The sequence below is a fragment of the Esox lucius genome, chromosome 14, assembly GCF_011004845.1.
Source record: "Esox lucius isolate fEsoLuc1 chromosome 14, fEsoLuc1.pri, whole genome shotgun sequence".
Taxonomy (NCBI): domain Eukaryota; kingdom Metazoa; phylum Chordata; class Actinopteri; order Esociformes; family Esocidae; genus Esox; species Esox lucius.
Genome location: NC_047582.1, coordinates 11,224,466 through 11,252,369, shown reverse-complemented (window position 1 = coordinate 11,252,369; position 27,904 = coordinate 11,224,466). Strand labels below are relative to the sequence as shown.

The following is a 27,904-nucleotide window of genomic DNA, read 5'->3' as shown; positions in this document are numbered from 1 at the left end:
ATTGCCATGGTCAAGCTGTATCTCAGACTCACACAATAATCCATGCTTTTACTACTAGCAGGCGAGATAACTCTAAGTCTCTCTGGTCTGGTCCATCCAAAAAAGCTATTGGACTGCAAAACATACAGAATGCTGAAAAAGCCAGCCAGAGAACCAGAGACATGATGTTTTCTATTTGTTTTCCAGTAAAGACATACAGAAACCTGACAAAAAAAACAGAATGTATTTTTATTTGGGCCCTACATACCCATGGCATTAAAGTCAATGTCTTCCAAACTCTCCAGAATGTTGTCCACACTAGCTGAGAACCTCTTGAACGTGGAGGAATCCATCAGTTCTGTTGATAAAACACAGAGAAAGGTGAGTAACTGGCGACTATGAGACCAAAGTAACAACACCGACATGAATTTAGAGTGAAATGACCTTCTGGCGTCAGCTTGGGCTCATACGCCTTCCTCTTCTTCTGTTTCTCCTTCTTCATCTTTCGGGCAACTGGACAGGACAGAAACATTTTAGAACCAGAAAAGGAACCAGGCATGCCTAGTTCAGCCAGCCCACAATTAAAAGTGATAAATGTTGTTGCCCCCACTGGACTCGAACCCGATTCTCCCACGTGAGTGGCTGCGTCTTTAACCACTACACCACAGAGCTATACGTAAACCCAGTGTTGGAATAGCACCTCGACATTAGATCATTTTGTCATACAATAACATCACGCCAAGTTTTAATATTTTGCTAGACACCATTAAGCATTATGTTAAACCGACTCACATTTCTTCAAGTTCACCTCCACCACAAAAAGCATCTATTAAATATATAGCTTTTGCCACTGGCTGTTTTACCAGCTTATTAGCCAGTAATAGACTTGCCAGTATCTAACTTACAACTTGAACTTAACCCGGCAAAAGCTATATCATGGCACAATTTGTGAATGACATTGATACAATAACTATCAATATACACTCACCTAAAGGATTATTAGGAACAATTTCTCATTAATGCAATTATCTAATCAACCAATCACATGGCAGTTGCTTCAATGCATTTAGGGGTGTGGTCCTGGTCAAGACAATCTCCTGAACTCCAAACTGAATGTCAGAATGGGAAAGAAAGGTGATTTAAGCAATTTTGAGCGTGGCATGGTTGTTGGTGCCAGACGGGCCGGTCTGAGTATTTCACAACCTGCTCAGTTACTGGGATTTTCAGGCACAACCATTTCTAGGGTTTACAAAGAATGGTGTGAAAAGGGAAAAACATCCAGTATGCGGCAGTCCTGTGGGCGAAAATGCCTTGTTGATGCTAAAGGTCAGAGGAGAATGGGCCGACTGATTCAAGCTGATAGAAGAGCAACTTTGACTGAAATAACCACTCGTTACAACCGAGGTATGCAGCAAAGCATTTGTGAAGCCACAACACGCACAACCTTGAGGCGGATGGGCTAAAACAGCAGAAGACCCCACCGGGTACCACTCATCTCCACTACAAATAGGAAAAAGAAGCTACAATTTGCACAAGCTCACCAAAATTGGACAGTTGAAGACTGGAAGAATGTTGCCTGGTCTGATGAGTCTCAATTTCTGTTGAGACATTCAGATGGTAGAGTCAGAATTTGGCGTAAACAGAATGAGAACATGGATCCATCATGCCTTGTTACCACTGTGCAGGCTGGTGGTGGTGGTGTAATGGTGTGGGGGATGTTTTCTTGACACACTTTAGGCCCCTTAGTGCCAATTGGGCATCGTTTAAATGCCACGGCCTACCTGAGCATTGTTTCTGACCATGTCCATCCCTTTATGACCACCATGAACCCATCCTCTGATGGCTACTTCCAGCAGGATAATGCACCATGTCACAAAACTCGAATAATTTCAAATTGGTTTTCCTGAACATGACAATGAGTTCACTGTACTGAAATGGCCCCCACAGTCACCAGATCTCAACCCAATAGAGCATCTTTGGGATGTGGTGGAACGGGAGCTTCGTGCCCTGGATGTGCATCCCACAAATCTCCATCAACTGCAAGATGCTATCCTATCAATATGGGCCAACATTTCTAAAGAATGCTTTCAGCACCTTGTTGAATCAATGCCACGTAGAATTAAGGCAGTTCTGAAGGCGAAAGGGGGTCAAACACAGTATTAGTATGGTGTTCCTAATAATCCTTTAGGTGAATGTAGGTGACGTTAACTGACATTTTGGTCAAGTGAAAAGACAAGAATCCTGGAAATCCCTACTCTTACTGCCCAAGAGGTTTTTATCTAGCCTATATTACCCCAAAAATAATGCACGGATGCATACTGCGACGAACCACCAGAAACAGTCACAATACAGTTTAATTTCAGGCTTACTATAACATAGCTACTGAAGGTTGTAGCCAGCAACGTTTTTATCCATCCGGAAGAAATCCTAATGCATAATTTGCTTTGACTGTAACAAGATTCGAACAAGAGACCTGTAAGAGACATTCACTCTTCTTGGCCGGCTCAGCTTACGCGGTCCGGCAAAATGGACAGCGTAAAGCAACATTATTCTAGCAATAAAAGTCATCAGCAGTATTATACCCGACCGGCCTCTATACTTCTATACTGGTTTATGCTCTTACAGAGTGTGGGAGTGACACGACCACGGAATCATGATAGATTGTCAGACTTACGTTCACTCATGCTGGGTGGCGGGGAATCCTCGTCGGATTCCCCTGGGCTGCGCTCCCGGTGGCGACCACCAGACCCCCTGCGACCTCCGCCACTTCGCCGGTGTTCACCCGAGCCTCTCCTCTCCCGCTCAGTAGGCTCCCACGTCTTCTCCCGTTCCTTCTTATGACGCTTCCGTGCAGCTGCAGGTAGAGGAGCGACAATTCACAAGACGAAGCTCAGGGTCTTTAATCGACCATTAGCCTGCACCCAACTACTGCTATTGGAATTGTCTTGAATGAGACTATGTAGGAAACACAAAAAGCAATCGTGTGGTACTCACACTCTGTCCCAGAGTCGGAGTCAGAGTCCGAGTTGACCTCAGCATACTTGGGCTTGTCGTTGACGGTGCTTCGCTTGCGTTTGTTCATCTTCACCCTCTCACACAGTGGCATTGTGGACTCTATCTCAGCTGTCAGACAGAAAGGCATTATTCTTCAAACTCTTCTAAGGAGGGGTCACACAGTCATCTAATAGCCCTTGTAACCTAACATTTTTAAACATAGTTATTTAGCGGTTGGTCCACCCAGAGCCACTTAAAGTAGCGATTGTATACATTTTGGTACCTGTATTACTTCACATTAGCAATAGCATAAAGTTTAGCTGAAGGGGTATGGGAAACAGATGTGCCTACAGAAAGTTAGAGATAATTAGGTGGAAAGAAATGTAACCAGGACAGCAGGGCTAGCACTGCTTCTTAAGTGCTAATTGGATAATTAGTGACCACGTGATACTGTTAAACATTCCAAGCAAAATATGGCACTGTATACAGGACTAAATCAATACATATTTACTTTCATAGAGAGTAAGATACGTAATCATGTCCTGGTAGTGGATTCATGGGCAAGGTAATTACAACTCACAAAGTCCAAATCAATTAGTCAAAAACAGATGGCATCAAAACAGGTGACCATTTTTAAACCTTATAATGGGCTAGAGACAGATATTTGTGGATACCATTCTAATATATATTTGCATCCAGTATTAAGGAAATTCATACTGGATACAAATTCATACTCTAGGAGTATAAATATGGAGCATTTTCCAAACATGACTGTGATACTATTTTTTCTAATTATTTGTGATTGGAAAAAACATTTCATCTGCTGCGAATCGGCAGATAGAAAAACTCAACTGGCTATTTTCGCCTGTTTTTTTCTTTAAAAAAAACGGGCAGGATGTGGGTTAAGCTTGTTGTCTAAATTGGGCTAGAAGAAGCACTGTTCCCTCATCTCCCCTGAACACAAACACATACCACCTCCTCTCTCAACAAACAAGTTAGCAGCTACTCTGTTGTAATTTTATTATTAATGTCTTGCTGTTAATTTATGAGCTGAGCCCACACCTATTTGTCAGTGTAACTATTTATTCTGGCCCAGGAATATTAACAGAAAAATCAGTAGGAAGTAATATGACAAACATAATTCATTTTGATTTGACAGAAGCTGTGGCAGACTATTGTTATAATAGAACAGCTGGATCATTTCTTTGAGATGATTGTTGTGCCATTTCGTGAAGAAAGTGTAATCACTAGAAGATGCATTGTGAGTGGTAGCGGACAGTAATGCAAGGCTTTATCGATCACAAGTACATATGAGGGGATCCAAAGCATACCATTACAGATACCAGGAGAACAACATTAGCAAGCGCCTGCTGGAAGTCTTAACAAACAGCTATTGCAGGATCCACATAATAACACTGCTTGGCAGCGTCCTCAAAACTGATTGTACACCACTGTTAATGTTAACAAAAATTGCACCCTAAATATTTGTTGAATACCCATGTCAGTGGCAGTTGACACAATGCTAATTCACTAAATAGATCAAAAAAAACTTTTCCTTTTTGGTAGTCTAAAATGAGATTCCTTGACCAAGGTCTTTACTGAGGTTAAGGAATATGAGGTTTTTGGAAAACTTTTCAGTGCAATCAGCTCCGTGTAATTATTTAACAACATAAAATAAACACAAATCTGTGGCAACATAGCTTTTCACTGAACCTGCTATATATCCTCGGTGGAGTTTAGAAGGGACAACAGAAGAGCCGACAACGCTGGCAGGTGATCATGGTTCTATCAGGTACATTGAAAATATGTACTCCGGTTCAGTAAGCGGCTCTATGTCAAATCTAGTGCGAGCAAATCTAGCCTGCAATGGTAATGACATTAGAAAATTACTTTCAAAACAATTAATCAATTTACATTCATCATATTCTTGGGTTTATCTTAGTAGATTTTTCAGGATTGTTTTTTTTGCAAAAAAATTATAGTTGTAGTTAGATGGGTAGCCAACAAGCTTACGCTATGTGGCTGGTAAAACGGACAGATTTAACCACCCATAGCTAACTTTATCTATACTGGCGGTTGTTTATTTTATTCCCTTTAGTCAGATACCAGAGATTTGGTGAACTGTTTGATTACTGTAGGTTAACATATAATTTGACAAAAGAAATTGAATAAAATGTAAAGGCATTTTGTTGACTAAAATATCTCACCGTTTGTCATTTTGACAGGGACCAGATTAAAATATTATTCAAATGACAAATTACCAAAACCTCATTATTTTAGTAAAAATGAATAAAATGAAGTAAAAAGGATGGCAAAATTAACACAAACACAAAAATTAGGAGATAAAGGACGTAATTACCAAAATCTAGAATTATCCCTTAAACTACCCTGGCATGCAAACAGCAGGCTGTCTAATCTTGTTTACTTACTTTTCCCAGATTTCCAATGAGAGAGTTTGCTCTTGGTAGACTTGGAGCTACGGGCGTTTCGTTCCTCCCTCTCCCTGATGATTTTCTGCACCTCGTCGATGCTCAGTTTTTGTAACACCACCACAGGCTTGGCTCCTGTCTTCATCTTCTCGACCAGTCCTAATCGCTCCAGCTTGACCCGGGGTTCGCTCCAGCCCTCCATTACAGCCGCCAGGTTAGGCTTCTTCATCTCAGCTGCCAAAACATTCCCATCCTTATCCCGCTTCACCTTGGGAATCACAAAGTTCTTAAAACCACCGGACTTGATGCCCCCCAGCAGGTAAGCAGGAAACTCTGGTTTGCTTTCAGCAGGCTGTGGTTGTTGTTTGGAGTCCTGCCGGTTCCTGCTGCTGTCCCCTTTCCTCCGCTCCTCCCCACCCCTCCTCTCCTCCCCACCCCTCCTCTCGTCCCCACCCCTCCTCTCGTCCCCACCCCTCCTCTCGTCCCCACCCCTCCTCTCGTCCCCACCCCTCCGCTCGTCCCCACCCCTCCGCTCCTCCTTAGTGTGAGTTTTAAGGTTGGGGCTTGGCTGGTCAGTCCTTGGTCGCCCACTGGGGTCCCCGCCCGCTCGGCCCTCCTGCTTAACCCGCGGGCTCTCTGCCTTGGAGCGCTGCTCTGGAGACCGCCTGTCCCTTGGTTCTGCCGTCTCAGTCCTGTGTTTCCTCTCCCGGTCCTTATCCCCCCGCTCTCGGTCTCGGTCCCGTCCGTGTTTGGACTCCTGTTCACCCCTGCTGGACTTGCTGGGGGTCTCCGGCCTGCGGACACGGGACGGGTCACCATCCCGGGCGCGCTCTTCCCTGTGACCGGAGTCGGGGCGGCCCTCGTGGCGTGGCCGGGGTGTGTCCGGCGTCCTGTCCGGCCTGGCCTTGACGCCGTCGGGTTTGCTGTCGTGCCGGTGCTTAGACGAGTCTCTTCTGTTCTCGTGCTTGTGTTTCGGAGTCTCCGGTCGGCCATCGTGGCCCAGCTTCTTGGGGGTGTCAGGGCGCGGCTTAATGACCTCCGGCCGGCCGTCTGCAGTCTTTAGTGTCTCTCCGTCGGACTTGGATTTCAGCCGCAGCACTCCGGTGGAGTCCGAAGCGTCCCCGGGACCCAAGCGTTCCTCGGCCCAGCGCTGGGCCTCCAGAGCCGGGGTGGGGGTGACTGTGTTCACCTCCGGCTGCCCGTCCGCCCTGCCTGCCTGCTGTAGATCGATGCTGACCATCAGGGCCGGCCGGCTGGCACCATTACTGGCAGCGCTGGCTTCCTGCGGTGCCAGCTTGCTGCCGGCGTTGCCTCCCCCTACAGCAGGCTGAGTGGCGCCTGCGGTACCTCCAGCACCGGGCTCCTGGGGATACGAGTCCTGCTTCCGCTTCTTCAGGGGCTTATCTGGAACGAGGGAACCACGGGTAAAGAACACTGACACACACACAACTGCGACAGTCCCACTCTTTCTTCCGCCTCTCTCATTCACCGGACGGAGACGTCCAAACTCACCTTTATCCTGAACCTCCTTAGAGCAGCGCTCCCTTTCTATCAGCGTTTCCCGTTCTATCCTCTCGATCTCGGCGAGGGCGTCCATTTCAGCGTCGTCGTACACCGCTCCGCCGACCACCGCTCCGGCCTGCTTGGTGTTCTGGAGCACAGGGACCTGCTGGCAGCCCGACTGCTCCCCCTGGCCCGGGGCTAACCGGGGGCCAGGGTCCGGTTGAGTCCGGGGGAACGGCAGGTTGTTGCTGGCTAGGTCAGTGTCCTGGTCCTCCACACTGGGAAGGAGCTCTCCGGATTGGTCCGTCTCAGAGGACTTGACCCGGGAAAGTTTGAGTGTCAGCTTAGTGGAGTCTTTCGAAGGAGAGCTGACGATGTCGTACATGGCGGCTTTGTCCAACTGCTCCTTCTCCTCTTTAGTCAGCTTCTTCTGCTTCTTCTTGCGGTCAGGAGAGTCAAGGAGGAGGTCGGGAGCGCCGTCACGGGGGGACGCGTAAGGAGGAGGGGAATTGAGGAGAAGCCCAGGACGTGAGCCTGCTAAAACAAATACAGGTGTTGTGTTTTTGCCTTCTTCCTTCTAACAAATGTCAACACTGGACAATTCAGGCATACACACACGTCAAAAGAAGTAGGTTAACTGAAAATTCCCGGTCCACAGTGTGATCATGCATATTAACCATCTCCTGTCAGCATACCTTTCGGGGTCTCTTCACTACCGGCCGGGGAACAAACAGACTGGGGCGATCGGAGTGGGAATGAGGCATTTTTCATGGAAGGATCGCTCTCCTGGGGAAAACATGAGTCACATAATATCTATTATAGATCCTTAAAGCAGCAGTGGTGGATTCAACTCCACAGAACAAATACATTCATTGTACAAGCATTTAGGTATAACGTTCATTCTAGATATAACGTAACATTGGTATGACCTCTCTGCTTACCTCATTGCTAAGTCTCTGGACTATATTCATATAGTCTTCATTCGAGCCATGTCTGGCATTGTGATTGGCGGAATTGCTTGAAATTTGCCCGGAGACCTTGTTGTCATGGATGTTCCGCATGCCAGGAACCATGGGACTGGAAACTGGACGGGCACAAGCAGAAACCGAAACGATGCGATGAATCCCCCTCCTTTGATTCACCGTCCAGCTACGCAAAAACCCATCTTACAAACCCTAGTTGGCCTGTCTATCATCTGGTTTAACGGGTGGAATGAATGCAAAGGAACAAGATACAGAACAGCCAAACTGACGACGACAACAAAAACAAACACGTTTGAGAAAGTATGTCGATCCACAGGACTCCGGGCAGTGAGCACTGTAAACCCACAGCTTGAACACACAGAGGATGGACCTTTCATCCCGCAAATCATAAGGCACAGACACATGAGCCGACGGGGCCGGAGGGTGCATGCCTGACGCCCCCCAGCGTCTCCCCTACCTAAGGTTGGGGTGGAGGGATTCTGTTGGGGGGAGGTCGGGGGCTGGGTCTGCACCGCCAGGCAGGGCTGCACTGGCCTCTGGGGGCTTCCTGAATAAGTGGGCGCGGCCGAAACCGCGGGGGAACCATGCAGCTCTGTGATCACAGAACATCAACATAACACACCAGGGTCAGAGGTGTGGGTTTACAACGCACTTCAGCCCACGTGGACCAACCCGACACCCGTCTTCAGCGAAGACGCCCTGGCATATATTAGAGTTAGGCACAGTGTGGTTATTTGAGAATCAGTCGCTAGGTTTCCCTTCATGCATCACTTTGCTGTATAAAGGCAGAAGCGCAGCCTTACCTTGCTGGATCTGTTGGTGCTGAGAGTAGCTGGGGGGGTGGGGGTATGGCTGCATGTAACCTGCAGGGCTTTGGGGGGCATAGGGACTGGGCACAGGGCTGTTCTGCTGGGGCGTAAACCTGGCACCCGACCCCATCTGTGGAGGGGCAAAGCGACTGTGGAGAAAGACGGGAAAACACGTCAATTCCACTGCAACATGCAACGCAAAGCTGACAGACGTCTTGAATGATTGAAGCACTCTCTATAGAATTCAAACTAAATCGAATAAGGAATTTGTCATCATACCTAGAAGGGCTGTGTGAGATAGTGGTTTGCTGGTAGTTTGTTGACGCCGGACTCCCGTGAATGGAATTCTGGGACATTTTGTACTGCGGCATCATTGGCTGCTGCATTATGTCTTTAAGATGAAAATGGGAGAAGTGATTAGAGGAGTACAGGAGGCCAATGCACAGAACTAGCACTGAGGAAACCCCAAACCAAGGGGAGGGAGGCTTTTTCGTCAGTCATGGCTCCACACTGGGATTTTTCACGAGGAGCTCCTGTGCTCCTAAGGAGAAATGTACCCACACAAAAATTTACTAGAACAAAGAAATGTTTAATTGTATTAAGTTTGACTGTCTTTAGTGCTGATGATTAAACAACTATTGACAACACAACAACTGAAAACATACTGAACATGCTATTGCAGGTCTTACCCTAATCTTTTTGGGTGTGAGAGTTCCTTTTAGAAAAAGGAGCAAAATACTTTGTCGTGTTGTTTTCAGCATTTATTTTTTGATATGGCTGATCCCTTGAATGTAAATATTCTAATTCACACGTGTATATAATACCTTGCATGTGTGAAATAAGGCAAATAAACATACATCATTAATTTGAATATAATTCCTAGTGCATTATTAACTCAAAAACTGATGGAACAGAGTTTTTGGGGCAGAAATCGTCTATGTGAAAACGTCATTTTATGAGTTTGCGCACATCCATTTTTAGCGGCATGTAACAGTGAAACTGTGGCACTGTAGAGCCAAGACAATGGGAGAAGACCGCTCCTCCAGCAGCAAGCTGGCATATCGAAACATTCTGATCTCACTATTATCAGTAAAGGCAGTTTGTCAAAATGAATTCCTTCACAAATAATCATGTTGAAGCGTTCAGGAGTATGCAGGAACTTAAAGTCGATGCACAAGGAAGCCCAGAAATTCACACAATGCTTGATTCACATCAGCAGGAGCTGTGTTTGGCCAGAGCTTAAAAGGCATTTCACAGAAGATGCAAATGGCTTGGGTCATTTAGAGAAAGAACAGGATACAGCCACCACATATGTCATCATCATAACACATCTTGCCTAATCAAGGCCCTTAACCAAGACTACATAACAGCTAGAAAAAGACGGAACGGGGGGGGGGGGGGACTGAACAGTGAACTGTGATAAGCCATTTCAATTACCCGAACGATGAACAACAGCAGCGAGGGAACAGAGGTTGTTAAAATAATATGCATGACTACGAAGAAATGGTCTCAGACATGAGTTCCCAGGATGCAGTACTTTGGAGGCTTTCAGTCTTGCTCTGTATCCCGATCTTAGCATATCCCTGCACCGTACAGGAAATCCCTCCTGGTGGTAGCCTCAGTCGTCTGTGCAGACAACACCATTCCCCCAGAGCAGCAGTAACAAGACACCAGTATGTCACCACGTTTCCTTTCAGGGGCACTGGTGTGGCAGACTAACAGAGGTTCTTTCTGTCCAACAGCGCCATAGACTGCTAATCGATTCAATCTTTATCAAGTATAGTATAGGCAATCAAAATGTCAAACCGAACCCGTCACAGGGTCTTTAGAAGTGCGACGTACAGTGCAAAAAATGTCGCTACAGAATCCAAACAGCTGAAAACTTGCCTTGCAACACGTCAAGGAGCTGTTTTTTTTACCCAAATAACACATTAGACAACAAATCTCACAGCCATCAGCCTACACCTGGGGTAACACTGAGTTTAATTCAGGAAATCTGCTCTCAAATTACCCCACCAATAAAATGATGTGATTGTATCTCAATCTAATCAAGGTATGAAAGGATTATTGTCAAATAGAAAACATCAGACGTGGCTTCGATGGTCCATTTATATTTCCATTTTTATAATTACCTCTTTGCCCCTGAACATCAGCGGTAAAACAAAAACCCACCCTCTGAATGTAATTGCCCAGGCTCCCCCGTACACTACATTCAGACCACGCTCCGTTTCCAACCAGAACCCCGGCAGACTTACTTTTCTCCCTGAAGATGTTAGGGTTCCTGGACAGCACGGTCTGCAGCAGCACTGGCACGTCTCCCTCCGGGTCGTCGCTGCCCAGGTTGTCCTTCAGCTCTCTGGGGGAGGGGGGGGGCAAGCAGGCGAGAACATCACAACAATCACACTTTTGACAGGAATCTACTACAGTGACCTTGGCTCTCCTCAGCTGAAGAGACTTCTAAAAAGAAATATAATAATGTACGGTGAGTCACTCACATGTGCTCGGTGGAAACCTGGTTGAGGCCATGAGCCAGCTGGGACACCAGGTTCTCGTCCCGGCAGGCCAGTAGGCAGTTGACCTCCTCCGCAATCCTCCCATTGTACAGCAGACTCTTAGTGGTAGTGGCGGGGAGTGGGGACGGCAGCGGCAGCTGGTTTAACACTGCCAAGACGACAAGGGGTGAACCGGGGTGAGCGGGTGCTACACTGTCACAGGGAAAACACACTGAACATCCCACTGACCAAGGTCAGGTGAAATACCCCGTTGTGGATGAGAGAAGAAACATCCAACTTTCCTGTCGTCCTAACTGAACGGAGAGGATGGAAACTGCACACGGATGTCACTGTGAAGCCAAAGGTGATAGAATGCATAGGTTGTGTAGCCTAAATGCAAATGAGGGCGCGTGGATGCGTAGTGTTAAATCCAACACTACACTTCTATTCCATAACTATCCTTAGTTGTCTGCATCATCCTATTACGAGGGTGCTTGTCATCGGGGAGCTTGTCAGGATCAAAAGGAAATGAATGGGGCAAAACACTACCAGAGGAAATCCTGTTTCAGGTTGTTTAAGACCTTACCTTACAACCCACACTCTGAGCAGAGTCAATGACAATTTTTTTATCTTTATAAAAGCAATAAAACCGTACAGACCGGTCCCAGAAAACTGTTTGGCCGCTGCCAGAACACACGTGGGTAGAGAGCCACTTAAAAAGAAATCTTCATTTGGTTTGATGCTATCAGTTAGAGGAGCCAGTCGCTGATGATCGATTGTTACAACACCCCTCATATTGAGCGAAAACAACACAAACGATAGAAGTCACTCTGGAGGACAGTGTGTCCTGAATGATTCACATATAACATGTCAAATGAAGGTGTCGTCTTCCGTGCAGGTACACTACCAACACAATGCAGAAGATTGAATTCAGGTGGGAGGAAAAAGTACCTGTCTGACACCACACAAAAGTCCTTTTTATTTAGTTTGAGTCATCGTTTTATTCTCATTGCTCCGTGTCAGAAGTCATATCCAGATACTGAATAACTATCTGCTAAATTGAATTTATTTGGGAACAGTGACACTGAGGAGACCATCCATAAACAATGAGAACAAACACCATGCATCGACATGCTCAGAAAGGCTGTCTAGATTTGCGACACAAAGTGAATTCCATTCAAGCACTGCCTAAAATGAACACCTCCCACCTCTGGGTATGTTTCTACATCCATATTGCAGGAGTCCTTGGTCAGAAATAGTTATAGGTTATTTTCAAGCTAGAGCAAACAAACTGCTATTATAGCTGTTTTGGAAGTGTTTTTGCTGTTTAGTTTTATCACTGGATTACCAGATGCAGCTCAGAGTTGTGTTGGAGAGAATGGAAAAAAACTGAAACTGGGACAAGACCAGAGAAACAGAACCTGACACAGAAGACCACTGACCACAGAACAGTCCTGAACACAGAAAACTATTTCCCACTGATCTGAACTTCCTAAAACCTTTGAGTCCCTTTAGATCATACTCCCGTCAGATTGAAATAAGATTGGGGAGACGTTGCGATAACATGGTCTATTGCAGACATCGATGGTGAAGCCGACGTAACCTCTAAGCTGAGCATGTGCACCGCCGCTCACCACCTCCAAGGTGGTGTTATTGAGACACACCTCCAGTGTGAAGAACAAATGCCTGCCCGCAGAGATGCATGAGATTCAATGTATACAATTGAGCCCTTTAGAACACTAGAGTGACTTACAGTAGTGAGTACAATCCACAACCAGGCATTATAAGCTCCTTGCTCATCGGGTGAGATAAAAGGGACCCTAATTTTACTGAGATAATAATTCAGTTGAGATATATACAATAGCAGACAAAAATATTCACACTCTTGCCAATTGATTTTGATCATTCTATTTGTGGGTGATAGAGTGTGGAGAACAAGTATTTGATACACTGCCGATTTTGCAGGTTTTCCCACTTACAAAGCATGTAGAAGTCTATAATTTTTATCATAGGTACTCTTCAACTGTGAATGATGGAATCTAAAACAAAAATCCAGAAAATCACATTGTATGATTTAAGTAATTAATTAGTATTTTATTGCATGACATAAGTATTTGATGCATCAGAAAAGCAGGAACTTAATATTTGGTACAGAAACCTTTCTTTGCAATTACAGAGATCATACGCATCCTGTAGTTCTTGACCAGGTTTGCACACACTGCAGCAGGGATTTTGGCCCACTCCTCCATACAGACCTTCTCCAGATCCTTCAGGTTTCAGGGCGGTCGCTGGGGAATACGGACTTTCAGCTCCCTCCAAAGATTTTCTATTGGGTTCAGGTCTGGAGACTGGCGAGGCTACTCCAGGACCTTGAGCCACTCCTTAGTTGCCCTGGCTGTGTGTTTCGGGTCGTTGTCATGCTGGAAGACCCAGTCACGACCCATCTTCAATGCTCTTACTGAGGGAAGGAGGTTGTTGGCCAAGATCTCACGATACATGGCCCCATCCATCCTCCCCTCAATACGGTGCAGTCGTCTTGTCCCCTTTGCAGAAAAGCGTCCCCAAAGAATGATGTTTCCACCTCCATGCCTCATGGTTGGGATGGTGTTCTTGGGGTTGTACACATCCTTCTTCTTCCTCCAAACACGGCGAGTGGAGTTTAGACCAAAAAGCTCTATTTTTGTCTCATCAGACCACATGACCTTCTCCCATTCCTCCTCTGGATCATCCAGATGGTCATTGGCAAACTTCAGACGGGCCTGGACATGCGCTGGCTTGAGCAGGGGGACCTTGCGTGCGCTGCAGGATTTTAATCCATGACGGCGTAGTGTGTTACCAATGGTTTTCTTTGAGACTGTGGTCCCAGCTCTCTTCAGGTCATTGACCAGGTCCTGCCGTGTAGTTCTGGGCTGATCCCTCACCTTCCTCATGATCATTGATGCCCCACGAGGTGAGATCTTGCATGGAGTCCCAGACAGAGGGAGACTGACCGTCATCTTGAACTTCCTCCATTTTCTAATAATTGCGCCAACAGTTGTTGCCTTCTCACCAAGCTGCTTGCCTATTGTCCTGTAGCCCATCCCAGCCTTGTGCAGGCCTGCAATTTTATCCCTGATGTCCTTACACAGCTCTCTGGTCTTGGCCATTGTGGAGAGGTTGGAGTCTGTTTGATTGAGTGTGTGGACAGGTGTCTTTTATACAGGTAACGAGTTCAAACAGGTGCAGTTAATACAGTGGAGAACAGGAGGGCTTCTTAAAGAAAAACTAACAGGTCTGTGAGAGCCGGAATTCTTACTGATTGGTAGGTGATCAAATACATGTGTCATGCAATAAAATGCAAATTAATTATAAAAAAATCATACAATGTGACATTCTGGATTTTCTTTATTCCGTCACTCACAGTTGAAGTGTACCTATGATAAAAATTACAGACCTCTACATGCTTTGTAAGTAGGAAAACCTGCAAAATCGGCAGTGTATCAAATACTTGTTCTCCCCACTGTAAGTACAGCCTCCCTGCGCGGGGTAAAAACACACTGGAAGCTGCAAAGAATTCTCACAACACGAATTACCACACATTCGCTCCATGCTTCAAAACACCGGTGATGACATCACAACGCCATAAACGCCATGTTTTATCATATTTCAACTTGATCTGCACACTTTGACAACAGCGCAGCACAATGAAGACACGGCAGGGCAACATGACTGCCTATTCCCCAATGCCCTTAACCTACGTGTTTAAACGCATATATTGGAAGACAATTCACATAAACTAGAAAACTATGCAGATTGGATGCTGACCGGAGAGCTCCAGAGCTGGGCCAAATGTCACACGACGGGGTCTATCCCCCCCGTCTCCTCCCCAATGCCAGATGATCAAGAGCCAACCTGTCGTCTCCCCCAAATCCTCAATTTGACGTTAATGAGTCTTACTGGCTGAGGCATAGCCTACTCGCTCTCCATCAAGCACCGAATAAATCTACAGGTCCAACAGGGCCCATCACAGAATGACGTGGTCTGTGAATAGCCTAAATAAAAACATAGTTGTAAAAATATTATTCAATATTATTATTAATTCAGATTAATAAAAAGAAAAAGGATATCAAACAAGGGCATTTTCAGCGTTACAGACGTCACATTTGCATACAAAATCCCAGAGGATCCATGGACAACACATGGCCCTTGACTTACTATCCCTCCATAAAAATGTTGTCCAATGAGTCTCCAGGGAAATGACTTGTCCCTGCTGTGTTTTGGTAAATGCATATGCTGGCATACCATTACGCTGGAAAGTAATGTAAAACATCACCGGCACAACCTATATTAGGCTTACCATTTCATGAGCACAATCAGGCATGATGTTTCATACCAATCACCTGCATGAGGCTTACTGTGTCTGTTCCATCTGCCATCATAATGGCTTCTGCAGGTAGGCTACCCTTCTACTGTTTCAACACAAGCTACTTTCACTGCTAACTTGGACAATCAATTCCAACATTTGGTGGTTTGTCCTTGACAGTCCCACATACAGTGTTTTGTCCTATTAAATAATCAAGCTGACTGGGAAAAGTTACGTTTTCTTCCGTTGTTAAATAATATCAATAGTATTGTGCAAGATAAAGACCAGGCAATTTTAGATAGGACCTAAAATAAATTGGAGAGTTTTGAAGGAGAAATATTTGGTTTGGAGAGGCCTACAGTATGATGTTGATGAATTTGTATTAAAAAAAATGACATACAAGTCACCTACATTACAATCAAAAGTTGATACATTTTGGTAAATAAGGTCAAAACTGACAACATATTTTATTTACAAGGGATAAACTTAGGAAATCAATGTGTTATTTTTCTGCTTTGCAAAGCACAAGTGGAAACTTGACTGCAGTTCTTGGTCTTACATTCAGCATTGGAATGATGTTTCGAAGTTATCATCTAGGTAGGCATCTTTAGCCTATATACCCAGTTGTCCTGTTCAATAACGCATATCTACTTGTCTTTGTAGTGGCCTTTCTATTACGTTAAGCTCAATGAGACAAATAACTTGTTGGTTACATACTCTTTATTTTAGTCCAGTTGGCTGGCATTAAAGAACCAAGCACTTCTATTTCCCTATAACATCCTTTAACATAATTAACACAGAGGAAACAGCGTGAGTGGGGAAACAAGCTCAGTGAGCCCTTTTCAACAGCCAGCAAAAAAAACGACAGTACAGTTGACTGAAATGCCCTATTTGAGACTTGGCCACTTAACTGTATTATGAAGACATCATTATGCAGCACAGCAATATTTTGGAAATGTCACACAGGGAGAGATCAACCAATGACATCCTTGGTTGAATTTGCCTGTTGTCTGATCTAAAAACAGAGTCATGTTTTGTAGCAATTATTGTGGCCTTTGTGTTTCACCATTTGCTTGACCACACCAGAGTTTGATAGATATGGTTGTCCTTGTTCAACAGAGAAATCGGCCACAGAGAAACACAGAGGAAAGAAACAGCAGCTACATTTAAGTGTATCAGCTGTTCATTCAAGCTCGTCTGTGAGTGATGAGTCACAGCTTTTCAAGCACTCGAGTAGGCGACACCGAACACAGGGGCTGTCCTGAGGAACAAGAAGCACCCATCAATCCAGTCGCGGGGCTTTAAGATTTTAGAGAAAGTGGTTTACAAACGTAAGCCTTCATTTGTGCATATAATAACCCATTTCTGTGATGATCTAGGAGGAATTGAAACACTCTATCCACACACAGAGATCTTTTTTGCTCACCAGTAAAAAAAAGTTTTGCTCGTTGAATTCTCCCCCAAAGCAAAACACCTCTGTGTGCTTCATGTTGCAAATTCAGTGTACATTTGTCTTACAACCGTTGTCATATTTGGCGTAGAGCCTATAGTAATGCTTTCCCAAGACAAAAACAATGGACTACATTTGGGTACTCTCGTAGCATCATCTGAACTGTCTGCAACTAAGCTAAAAACAAATCTGCATTTCCCTATAGTTATCAGCTGTTACGAAGGTTTATATCTTGGTGGGTGATTAAGATGAGGCTCACCATATCATATGAACATCACTAAAAGTTAACAGGCATTTTAAATGTCCACCAGATTAGATACTTCAGAAACAAAAATGGATCCAGTTAAAATTATACAATTCTAAAGCATAACGAATGAAATTGCATCTTTAAAACACACAGCCTTTTAATACATTATATTAACCAAATGTAGCCTATGAATACATTCATATAGCCCTGGATGACCCCAATACATTTAAAAAACAATATCATATCTGAGCCAGTAATCCTTACCCATACTGGTAAAATAAAGCCTATATTCAAAAATAAAGACCATAAGTATAATACGGAATATGGTTTCATTTTGTTTAAAACTGCCCATAACACACAAAAAACTAATTAACTGCTTATGGGCAGGTGAAGTTTAACACCCCGCCAAGACAGCCATGGACATTGCTGATTAAGAGCAGATGAACTGGCATGCTGATTTTACTAAGGATACACCAATCAGATCATTTGTGCCGATAGCCAATATAACAATGGTAACACAATCAGCCAATGTCAACACTGATTATTGGTCATTTCTATACATGGGGACCCTGGCATAAATTAAATAAAAAATGTTGCTTTTGATTACACTTCCAAATTCAACAAATGCAAATATCAATCACACAAAAGCTTTCTGAATATTTAAGATAATATGTGATATGAGAAATAAAAAAACAACAGCTGAAATCACACCAGAATCTCTTTCTGGACAAGGTCTTTGCACAGAATGTTATTTTATCCACTGTCCCATTAATCCATGTTTCTTGTTTCATGTTATTTTGTCTTCGTTCAGGCAATGATTTAATCCCACAGTGAAAAAGAAAAACAACTGTGCAAAGACATAATCCAGAATAAGATTCTGATGTAAAATGAATAGGTTGCGAGTGTTGGAGTATGATGAGGCAGCAAAATATGACATCCAAGTTCCTTTGGAGCAAAATAATAAAAATAATTGATGGTTGAACTTCCCCTTTAAAAAAAATCTAAATACCAAAACAAATCTTTGCAACAGCCAGCACCATCCATAAAGAAAATGGTTGTCCTTTTGATCAAAACACAGACTTATTAGTGAATATGTAGCAGTGTTATACTTACAGTCTGTGAGGCTAGCGATCCCAGCAAGAGTAGTGATGGGAACATGAGGCATATCCCCATTCATGCTGAAGATGGGGGCGGGGGGTCGTGTCGACGCACAGGTTGCTCAATGTTGTTGCCCTCCGACTGTTCCTCACATCTCCCAACCTCTACAGAATAGAGAGGGCTTCATTAGGCCAGCAATGACACACAACATCACACAACCATCATCAATGTGCTGCATTGTGTCAGAGGAGCCAGAGCATGTTAAACCACAGCCTTGGCCAAAAGAAAATCAAGGGCTTTTATATCCAACGCCATAGTAATGAAAGAAGAAACATCAGTTGAGTGACAGAGATGAACTAATGGGTTTACATTAATTAGGCACTATAATTCAGCCAAGTCTGAGGGGATTGACACGGATTAGAGAGTAGTTCTACAGCACAAGGGTAGAAACCTCTGCAGAAGGTGAGACTGGTTGTTACAAGATTATGACGCTCATATAACACTATTGACAACTAACTCAGGCAGCACCTCAAGTTTCAACGTCCAGTAATGATATAATATATGCATATTCCATTACAAAGAGAATACATACATACATGTGGAGATGTTCTAGTACCGGTGTGTTGGAGGGAAAGAAACCCACTATAACACGGATGGCACACAGGTTCAAGGGTGTCATCAAAGTAGCCAACACCAAATGCAATCACCCGATTCCTCTCCATTACCACTGATCGTGCAATGGCACTGTGACCACTCAAATCCAACTCTGAGCTACGCACATATTTTCTTGACCGACACGCACATTACTATGTCATTATCATTAATTAATATTTCTTTCGGCCACTGGCAAGAAGAAAAACAACCAGAGGAGGGATTCTGCCACTACAGCATGATAAATGCCAGCCTGACAGTAGAGACCAGGGCAGCCCATACCGATAGGACCAAATGACACGACAGGGCACGGCTCGGTTATCAGCGGTTACCCCAGTGGTACCTCGGCGGTCCTACGATCAGAACGTGCACCCGCGCATGCTTAAATGAACAGCCACCCCTTTCCGGCCTCAAATATTCATGCTTGCTGAGGTTGTGCTGGTTGGGTAGGAGGGTGGGCGAGCAAGCAGCAAAGGATTATCCGGTTGAAGGGAGGAAGGCTATTGCGCTTGCACGACACTTGCCTTTATATGCTTCCTAACGGTTATTTGCAGTTAGCTACTATAAATATAGTTGTTGCAATTATTTGAATGGAGCATAATCATTATTCAAGCAGTAAAGTTCCCACAGCCCTAAATGAGTTAATATTTTTTTTTTAATTAAAGTTCATAGGCACTATTGTAGTCCTGCATTTTCCACTAATATAGCAGAACCACTTCATAGCATAGGCTACAACATGTTGGTTAATGTAAATCTGACAGTTCTTTGATCTGATGGCTCTACTGATCAGAAAAGATCTATTCAGAATACCATCAGCCAGCATTGAAAACGCTGTAATGTCATAATACATTGTGCGCTTACTAAAATATGGACTGTTGCTGAACAACTGTCTGGTGAACTACTTCTATGAACCAAAAAATTGTCTGTTTTGCCTGGAAAGATTCTCCGTTGGACCTCTCTCATTTCCTCATTATATTTCCTGCTCAAAAGCCATTGCAGGTAGTTAAAGGGAGGGACCTACGTTTTTTTTCTACTAACGGGTTTTAGGAAGAGATGCCGGTGACATTTTAGAACACTTACTCATGAATCCCTTGCAAAAATGCAGTAAAACAAATATTTTCAAGAAAACTCCTTACTTTGGTAAGGGCCCAACATATTACAGCATTACAATGTCTGCAAAGCGGGTAAAAGGAAAACTTAAAGGAACATCCATAAGCGGTAACAAGAAAACTTAATAATCCTGTCCTCACAGCTTGATAGTTTAGTTGATATGGTCAGTTTGACACTAAATCAAGTTTATCCCATTGCCGTTCAGCCATTTAGTCAGTTAGCTAGCTAGATAATATATTCAGCTAGTGAGATCCTTTAGAGCAATTTTCTAGCATGTCTTGGAAGCGCCAGCACTGAAGAGTGTGTGTGTGGAAAACAAATTTTACACTGCACACCTAAACAGTATTATTACTTTTTATTTTACCTTTTAGTCATTTTAGCATATGTTCTTGAAAGAAACTTAAAGGAGCATTTATGGTTCAACGCATGGTCTGGGATTCACTCTAGCAACCTTTCGTTTACTGGTCAGATGTTCTAACTGCTAGGCTATGACACGGCCTGTGATTAAACAGAAATGTATATGCATGATTAAGGGACAAAGGTCTCAATACAATATTTTCCATGTAGATAAAACTAGCATAAATTAACACATGCGTAATCATTTTATTAAATAGTCCATACCTTGTGTATTCTGTTCATGACAAATCAAAAGTTTATATTGAATAAAAAGGGCACGTCTTTGCATCTCTTCATCTGGATGACTCAGTGGGTATCTTTGGCACACATGCTCAGGGGAGAGAGTCAAGTTAACCCACACAATCTCTCTGACACCACTGACCTGATTTTGTGAATGATGCGTCATGCCATAAAGTATTGACAAAATGACATATATTGGTCCAAGGGGCTTTATTGTAATCAAGCTAATGTTGTTACTCACATACAATATTTCAATAGGCCAAATAGGGGAGAATCATTTGAAAGGGACAGATAGGGGAGAATCATTTGTAAGGGACAGATGTTTACTGTTGCCTTGTTAGATTATTTAGCTATACATTGCTGCTAATACCATGATCACCCAGACTAAATGAGAAACATTTGACAGCAAACTGGATTACCATCGATTTTACTCTACTAGTCTGATGACATAGCCACACATTCTCTCTGGCAACAAGGTTATTGGTCAAATATAATATGTAGCCCAAAACCTAGGGACCAATGTATGGCATCAAGATTCTTAAGCTATGACCATCTAACACTGCCATGATGTAGTAATGTTTCAGGTCTTAGAATTGTTGCACATGCTTTTCCTGATTGTCTAACAAGCTTTCCAAGTAACGTTATATTTATTGTTTTTTTTTTTATCAAGTAGTGTCTACGGTAGATTGAAAATGTCCCTGTATAAACAAATGACACCAATTTTGTTTAGTTGGCCTATAGTGCCAAGAGAATAGCAATACCAATAGGTAGATTTACGTTATTACAAGACATGGGGTGGTCTCATCCTAAGTTGTGTATCTGGTGATTCCATTTGATAGATTGCAGCGTAGCCAGCTTGATAACTTGGTGGAAAATAAAACTGCAACAATAATTGTATGTGAGCTAAATGGTGCTGAATGTTTACAACTGTAGCTCCCTAAACAGTGAAAGGCAAGCTTGCATAGCTAGTTAGACAAACGTTTCGACCAGTTTAGTTGACATCACTATAAGCTACGTTAATACTAGCCACTACCCAGTGTGTAGCAGGTTACTGGCTAACTACAGCCCATTTATCAGAACATTTATCCATACCAGTGTAAACAAACAGTACACTGATTAAAAATAATCTGGTTGATTTTTTTTGTTTGGTTTAAACAGATAACATAGCTAACTAGCTAGCAATACATAGCTAGTATTCTAGCCCTAGGTAGCTAACAAAAGTTAGCTATAGCTAGCTGGCTAACGTTAGCTACGGAGACTGCAACCGAAACAATGTTTGCTTTGACTCGCCCACACAGAATAATTCCCTTGCTACAAGCCCCCCTTTTGGTTTGCTATCATGTTTGTTCGTGCGGATAAGAAATTTCAATAAACAGTTTAAATGGCCTACATCGGCCTGTTAGCTTGCTAACTGAACCTCGGACTCGCCTGAGGAAAGTAACCCCGACCCGACGGCTATGTGCGGATACAAGGCAACAAGCAACAGAAAGGAAGAAATCACCTATCGGTGCATCCCACAGCGTCTAGCCCGTTCAACTGAATATAAACAACACCCGGGTAGCCGATCGGATTTGTTTTGTGATGGTGCTCCTAAATCTAGCTTTTACAACGATATTTACCTCTGGCTGTGTTGATAAAAAGAAATGGTTGCAAGGGGGTTGGATCCGTGTCTCTAGCTCCCTCTCCGTTCTATGGCTCTAACAGCTTCTCCGAGTAATAATATAACAACAATAATCCGGGTCGGGAGGGTTCGTTCTTCTTCTTTCTTACTGAAAACATCTATACTTGGAGGGGGCAAACATTCCCATAACCGGTCCTTGCACCGGTTTCTCCCCAACCACAGCAGAAGATGAGTGTAAATTCCAACTGGTTTCAGAAAACAATCAAATGTGAAAAACAGAAAGGCTGCCTACTGACGCGGTGATAAAAGGGATCCACTCAGACTCTCCCCCTTCTCTCGCAGAACAAAATGCCGACCGGAAGAACTGCTGCAGGAATAACTCCCTCCACCGGCGCCAAACCAACTAGCAGCAGAAACCATAGCCAGCCACCCGGTTACTTCCGCCGCTTTCTGCATTGCTACTGTACGTAGACCCGACCACCAGCCACACAGCTACAGTAAATGTTTTGGAGAGGTCGAAGTCATTGACACGATTAAATACGTTAAGTAATAACATTGATAGCATAATGTTAATACAAAATATATGCAGAACAATCATTTATGAATTATATTTACTTTTAAATAACTTTGGGAATTTGGACTAATATGAACACCTCATTGTTTTGACAAAAATAAATAATCAACAAGAAGTCTACCTCTCTCTTATTCTCACTCACACGTGAACAGAACAGATACTTGATGTACGTTCTCTTGGAAATATTAGCATGATGACGGCCATGGTAGCAGAGAATTCTAGACACAATTTTGGTTTATTCTGTTACATGTACCCACAGAAACATTTTCACTCCTGAGTTTTGATTGACAATATGTTCAGCTCAGCCCTACAGCATTCTAAAGAACGAACAATTAGCAAGTCAATGTAATCAGCATAAAACTAACCTGAATCATTACATTTGGAAAGAAGTTAACAGACGCACAGCAGGATCATCAAGGTATAAATGTGCCTAAACAGCCCTTGAGCTCCCTCCTGTGGAAGAAATTAAAAGTGCATGAGCTGATGCTGACAGGTCTAATTTAAGAAAAGTAGCTTCGCTACACCACTACCTAAATGTTTATTCCTCTTGCTTGGCATCCAATCAACAGCAATGGGCCTGTGTAGACGTAAAAAAAATTGCTTGCGGAAATCGCCAGACTTTCAATAGCTAGCTACCTTTTTACCCACCTTGTTGTGGCTAAATTGCTATTAAGGTAGTCACGCTAGCTACCTGGCAACCAAGAAGATAACGCACTTCAATTTGTTCAGAATTTATCTTAGAAATATATTGACACTACCTCACTACAGCTAATTAATAATTCACCCATAAAACTTTACAACAAGATATATATTTACAATACTTCGCTAGCTAGGTAACTGGCAAATTACTTTGGTTATGTTGGCAAAGTAAAAACAACTGTTGTTTCCGTTGCTGCCTCGGTTGTAAAATAAATAAAAATTGTTTTTATTGACTAGCGTATCCTGCCCACGTTTTAAACAGTGATGAGTAGGGTGATATTTGTAACGCTTGACACTGACGAAAGATATTAGCAATGTTTTTGAATAGCTATCTGTTAGGTACGGATTTTTTTAATCAATTAGAAAACAAATATATACAGCTCCGAAAAAAATTAAGAGACCACTCCTAATGTTTCTTAAATCAGCATCTCTACATATATGGCAGCAATTCCATTCCATTACCTGTTAAATCCCAACACAGGCACACCTCATTTTATTTAATGAGGTACTGATTAGGTGATTACCAAATCTAATTTAACGAGGAAAAGTATAAAAACCTCTGCTGTGGTCATCACTATCCTCTATTAATAGGACCAGCAGAATGGAAAAAACAGTGCAAGTAGTACCTCATAGGTAATGGGATTTAAAAATAAAAGAACTACTCAGCGTGACAAAGAGTTGAAAAGAAAGCTTTGAGTAAGGAAAAGGGTTAAATTCTGGCTTTCCTGGCAGAGGGATACAGTGAGCGTCAGATTGTTTCCATCCTGAAAATTTCAAAGACGGCGGTTAATAAAAACAAGGTCAAGCAGCAGATATTGGGGACAACAAAGCTACAGACTGGCAGGGGGCGAAAACGACTGTCCAGTGACTGAGAGTGACTCATTCGATTGTCACTCAACAACCATAGGATGACATCAAGTGACCTACAAAAAGAATGGCAACAGCAGCTGGAATGGAGTGCGCAGCAAGGACAGTTAGAAACTGGCTCCTAGGGGCAGGGCTGAAGTCGTGCAAAGCTAGAAAAAAGCCCTTCATCAATGAGAAGCATAGAAGAGCCAGGCTGAAGTTTCCAAAAGACTGTAAGGATTGGACCGTAGAGGAATTGAGTAAGGTAATCTCTGACTAGTAACATTTTCAGCTTTGTCCAACATCTGGTCGTCTAATGGTTAGACGGAGACCTGGAGAGGCCTACAAGCCTGTGTCTAACATCCACTGTGAAATTTGGTGGAGGATCGGTGATGATCTGGGGATGCTTCAGCAAGGATTGAATCAGCAGATTTGTCTTTGTGAAGGATGCATGAATCCAGCCAAGTACAAGGTTATCCTGGAAAAAAACCTGCTTCCTTCTGCTCTGACAGTGTTCCCCAACTCTGAGAATTGGTTTTTACAGCAGGACAATGATCCATGCCACACAGCCAGGTCAATCAAGGTGTGGATGGAGGACCACCAGATCAAGACCCTGTCATGGCCAGCCCAATCTCCAGACCTGAACCCCATTGAAATCCTCTGGAATTTGATCAAGAGGAAGATGGATGGTCACAAGCCATCAAACAAAGCTGCGCTACTTGTATTTTTGTGCTAGGAGTGGCATAAAGTCACCCAACAACAATGGACAGACTGGTGGCCAAGACGCATGAAAGCTGTGATTAAAAATCAGGGTTATTGCACCAAATATTGATTTCTGAACTCTTCCTAAGTTAAAACATTAGTATTTTGTTGTTGAGAAATTAATATGAATTTTAGCATTATTTGAGGTCTAAAAACAATGCATATTTTCTGGTTATTTTGACCCGTTTTCTGCAAATAAATACTCTAAATGACAATATTAATCTGGAATTTGGGTGTAATGTTGTCAGTACTTACACATACATATGAATAGTAAAACCAGAGAACCTGACCATTTTGCAGTGGTCTCTTAATTTTTTCCAGAGCTGTATATATACATACTGTATTCTGAGCTCTTGTCCTGCCACACTCGTAGGCTGTTGTAGTGTTGATGTGTAATGTGGCCTAGGCAGTTGCTAACCAACCTATTATGTGAAATATTTTGTCTTTGATTGCAATGTTTTGTTTTACGTTTTCCCAACTTGACCAATCTTTTTTGTTTGTTCTATACATATTTTCTGGGAACTTGAAATTAGTACTTTTGGCCCATTTAAACAATGGACATGTTGTTCTTGAATGCCTTGCTGTTATCTGCCCCATTTTGAGACTAGGGTTCGAATCCTGCTTGTGGATTAGTCCAGGGTCCGGTAGAAGGCGATGCAATTGTCCAGCAACATGCAGGTTGGGGGTGTAGTAATATTAGTAAATAGTATAATAGTAACAGGTGCATCTAATGGGGTGTTGTCAAGAGGGAAATTAGATACACCAGACCCAACAACACAGACCAAATGAAGTCCGCTATCAAAGCAACCTGGGCTTCCATAACACCTCTGCAGTGCCACAGGCTGATTGCCTCCATGCCATGCCTCATTGATGCAGTAATTCATGAAAAAATTATTGAATGCATAAATTATCATACTTAGGAAACATATGCAGGTATTTTGAGTTAATTCAATGATTAGTGCTCTTCTCAAGTTGACATTTCTGTATTATAGATTTTTTATTCTAATGTTTTGAGATACTGGGTTTTTGATTTCCATGAGCTTTAAACTGTAATCATCAAGATTGAAATGAAAAGGGCTTGAAATGTTTCGCTTTACGTGTAATGAATCTAAAATATATGAAGGTGTCACTTTTTGATTTGAATTACAGAAAAAAAGGAACTTTTCCACAATATATATATATTTTTAGATGCGCCTGTAATATGGTTGCATTGGCTTGTTGCGCTCTAGCAACTCTTTGTGGCAGGTTGGGCACCTGTGAGCTCAGAGGAAATAGAAGGCTGGAGAGTGTGACTTTTATCCAACATGTAAACTTCTTGGTTGACTGAGCACCATGATAACAACTGGAAAGGCATCGGATGTGCTTCGGAAGACATATCTCAACAACATCTGTCCCGAGTCCATTGGGAGATGCAGCAACAAAGCAGAATAGAGTACGCTGTCAACAAATAGAGTACATTGTCAATTAGATAAATTGATAGACAATAAGTATGAGGTTTCAATCATTGACTGTGCAGCCAGACTGGGAAGCCATAGGCCAGGGACATCAGGAGAGGGTGAAGGTATCGTCAGGAAGGTTTTCCAGCAGTCGTCAAGGCTTCTGCTCCCTCTATCAGCATAGACAAGTGCATAATGCTGAGGTGGTCTTGTGAATGAGTGTGCCCTCACACAAATGAACTCACATCACTTGGAAAAGCAGTGTGGACAGAAACAGAATGGGTTTGCAGTGGTGCCTAGGAGGCTTGCTACAATCTTCAGTTCTCCCAAATACGTTGGGAGTTTTTGCAACGAGATAACATTTGTGAATGAGAGAAAAAAAGGCAAAAAGGGAGTAAAATATTTAGGATCAAATACAGGCCAATGATAGGCTAAATAGCGGTGGAATATACCTACATAAATATTAGTGAGAAAGATAGCCTGCCCTGCACCTTCATTTCTGTTTCACTACTCTACACAAAGGTTGACAGTGCAGTATAACATTAAGCCACCAGCTTGCATGAAGTGTTGTGTTAGTCTATCCACAGGATGGCAGCAAACATCTACTAACAATTCAAATGTAACCTGTTGCCACTGCCAGTAAAGAGTTCGCTATCTTATTTTTCATGGAAACTGAAATGGTTAGAAGGGAATTTTACCAGGATCTCCCATCCATTATTTTACCAGGATTTTACTTTAACATACACCATTGTGGTTATTTATTCAGAGAATGACATTATTGCATTTACTCAAACTTTATTATTAACAATATATAACTATAAAATAAAATGTCGCATTGAGTTTTTACTGTGTTTTCAGTGATTTTCACATGCCCTTTGATTTCCACATGCCCACATAAGCCCTTTGTATTAACTGTAGCTTTTACAATAATTACATTAACAGGACACATTTTTTTAAAGTATAAAATAATGACCTATTCATATTTACTGTATAATCTGTGGATACTATGAATGTAAAACATTCATTAAAATGAAGAAAGAAAAAAAAAAACAAGACACCAAAGCATTGTTGAAAAATGTACTGCAAATGGGCCTGTGGGAAACAAATCAATACTGTTAGGGAGAATTTTGAGTATGTCTATTTCTAATGAAGAGCATGTGAGACAGCTATTAAACCATTTAAAATTGTTCAGATGATCATTTTGAAATGTTAGTATTATGAGTTGTATAAATATTATAAAATA

General features: G+C 42.8%; 1 protein-coding gene across 1 annotated transcript in view; it reads right to left on the bottom strand.

Annotated features, from left to right (window-relative positions):
- The window catches only part of LOC105025169 (NIPBL cohesin loading factor), a 39,858-nt gene extending 17,107 nt beyond the window's left edge, over positions 1-22,751 (bottom strand). The window contains exons 1-16 of the mRNA XM_029124982.2: positions 22,343-22,751; positions 18,342-18,490; positions 11,193-11,358; positions 10,953-11,053; positions 8,977-9,088; positions 8,692-8,846; positions 8,346-8,480; positions 7,847-7,989; positions 7,601-7,691; positions 6,915-7,442; positions 5,928-6,806; positions 5,403-5,798; positions 2,974-3,102; positions 2,654-2,833; positions 424-492; positions 248-337 (exon numbers count right to left, since the gene is read on the bottom strand). Coding sequence (XP_028980815.1) covers positions 248-337; positions 424-492; positions 2,654-2,833; positions 2,974-3,102; positions 5,403-5,798; positions 5,928-6,806; positions 6,915-7,442; positions 7,601-7,691; positions 7,847-7,989; positions 8,346-8,480; positions 8,692-8,846; positions 8,977-9,088; positions 10,953-11,053; positions 11,193-11,358; positions 18,342-18,405 — 3,238 coding nt within the window. The 5' untranslated portion in view covers positions 18,406-18,490; positions 22,343-22,751. The remainder of the gene's footprint in view (positions 1-247; positions 338-423; positions 493-2,653; positions 2,834-2,973; positions 3,103-5,402; positions 5,799-5,927; positions 6,807-6,914; positions 7,443-7,600; positions 7,692-7,846; positions 7,990-8,345; positions 8,481-8,691; positions 8,847-8,976; positions 9,089-10,952; positions 11,054-11,192; positions 11,359-18,341; positions 18,491-22,342) is intronic.
- Between the last annotated feature and the right edge of the window lie 5,153 nt (positions 22,752-27,904).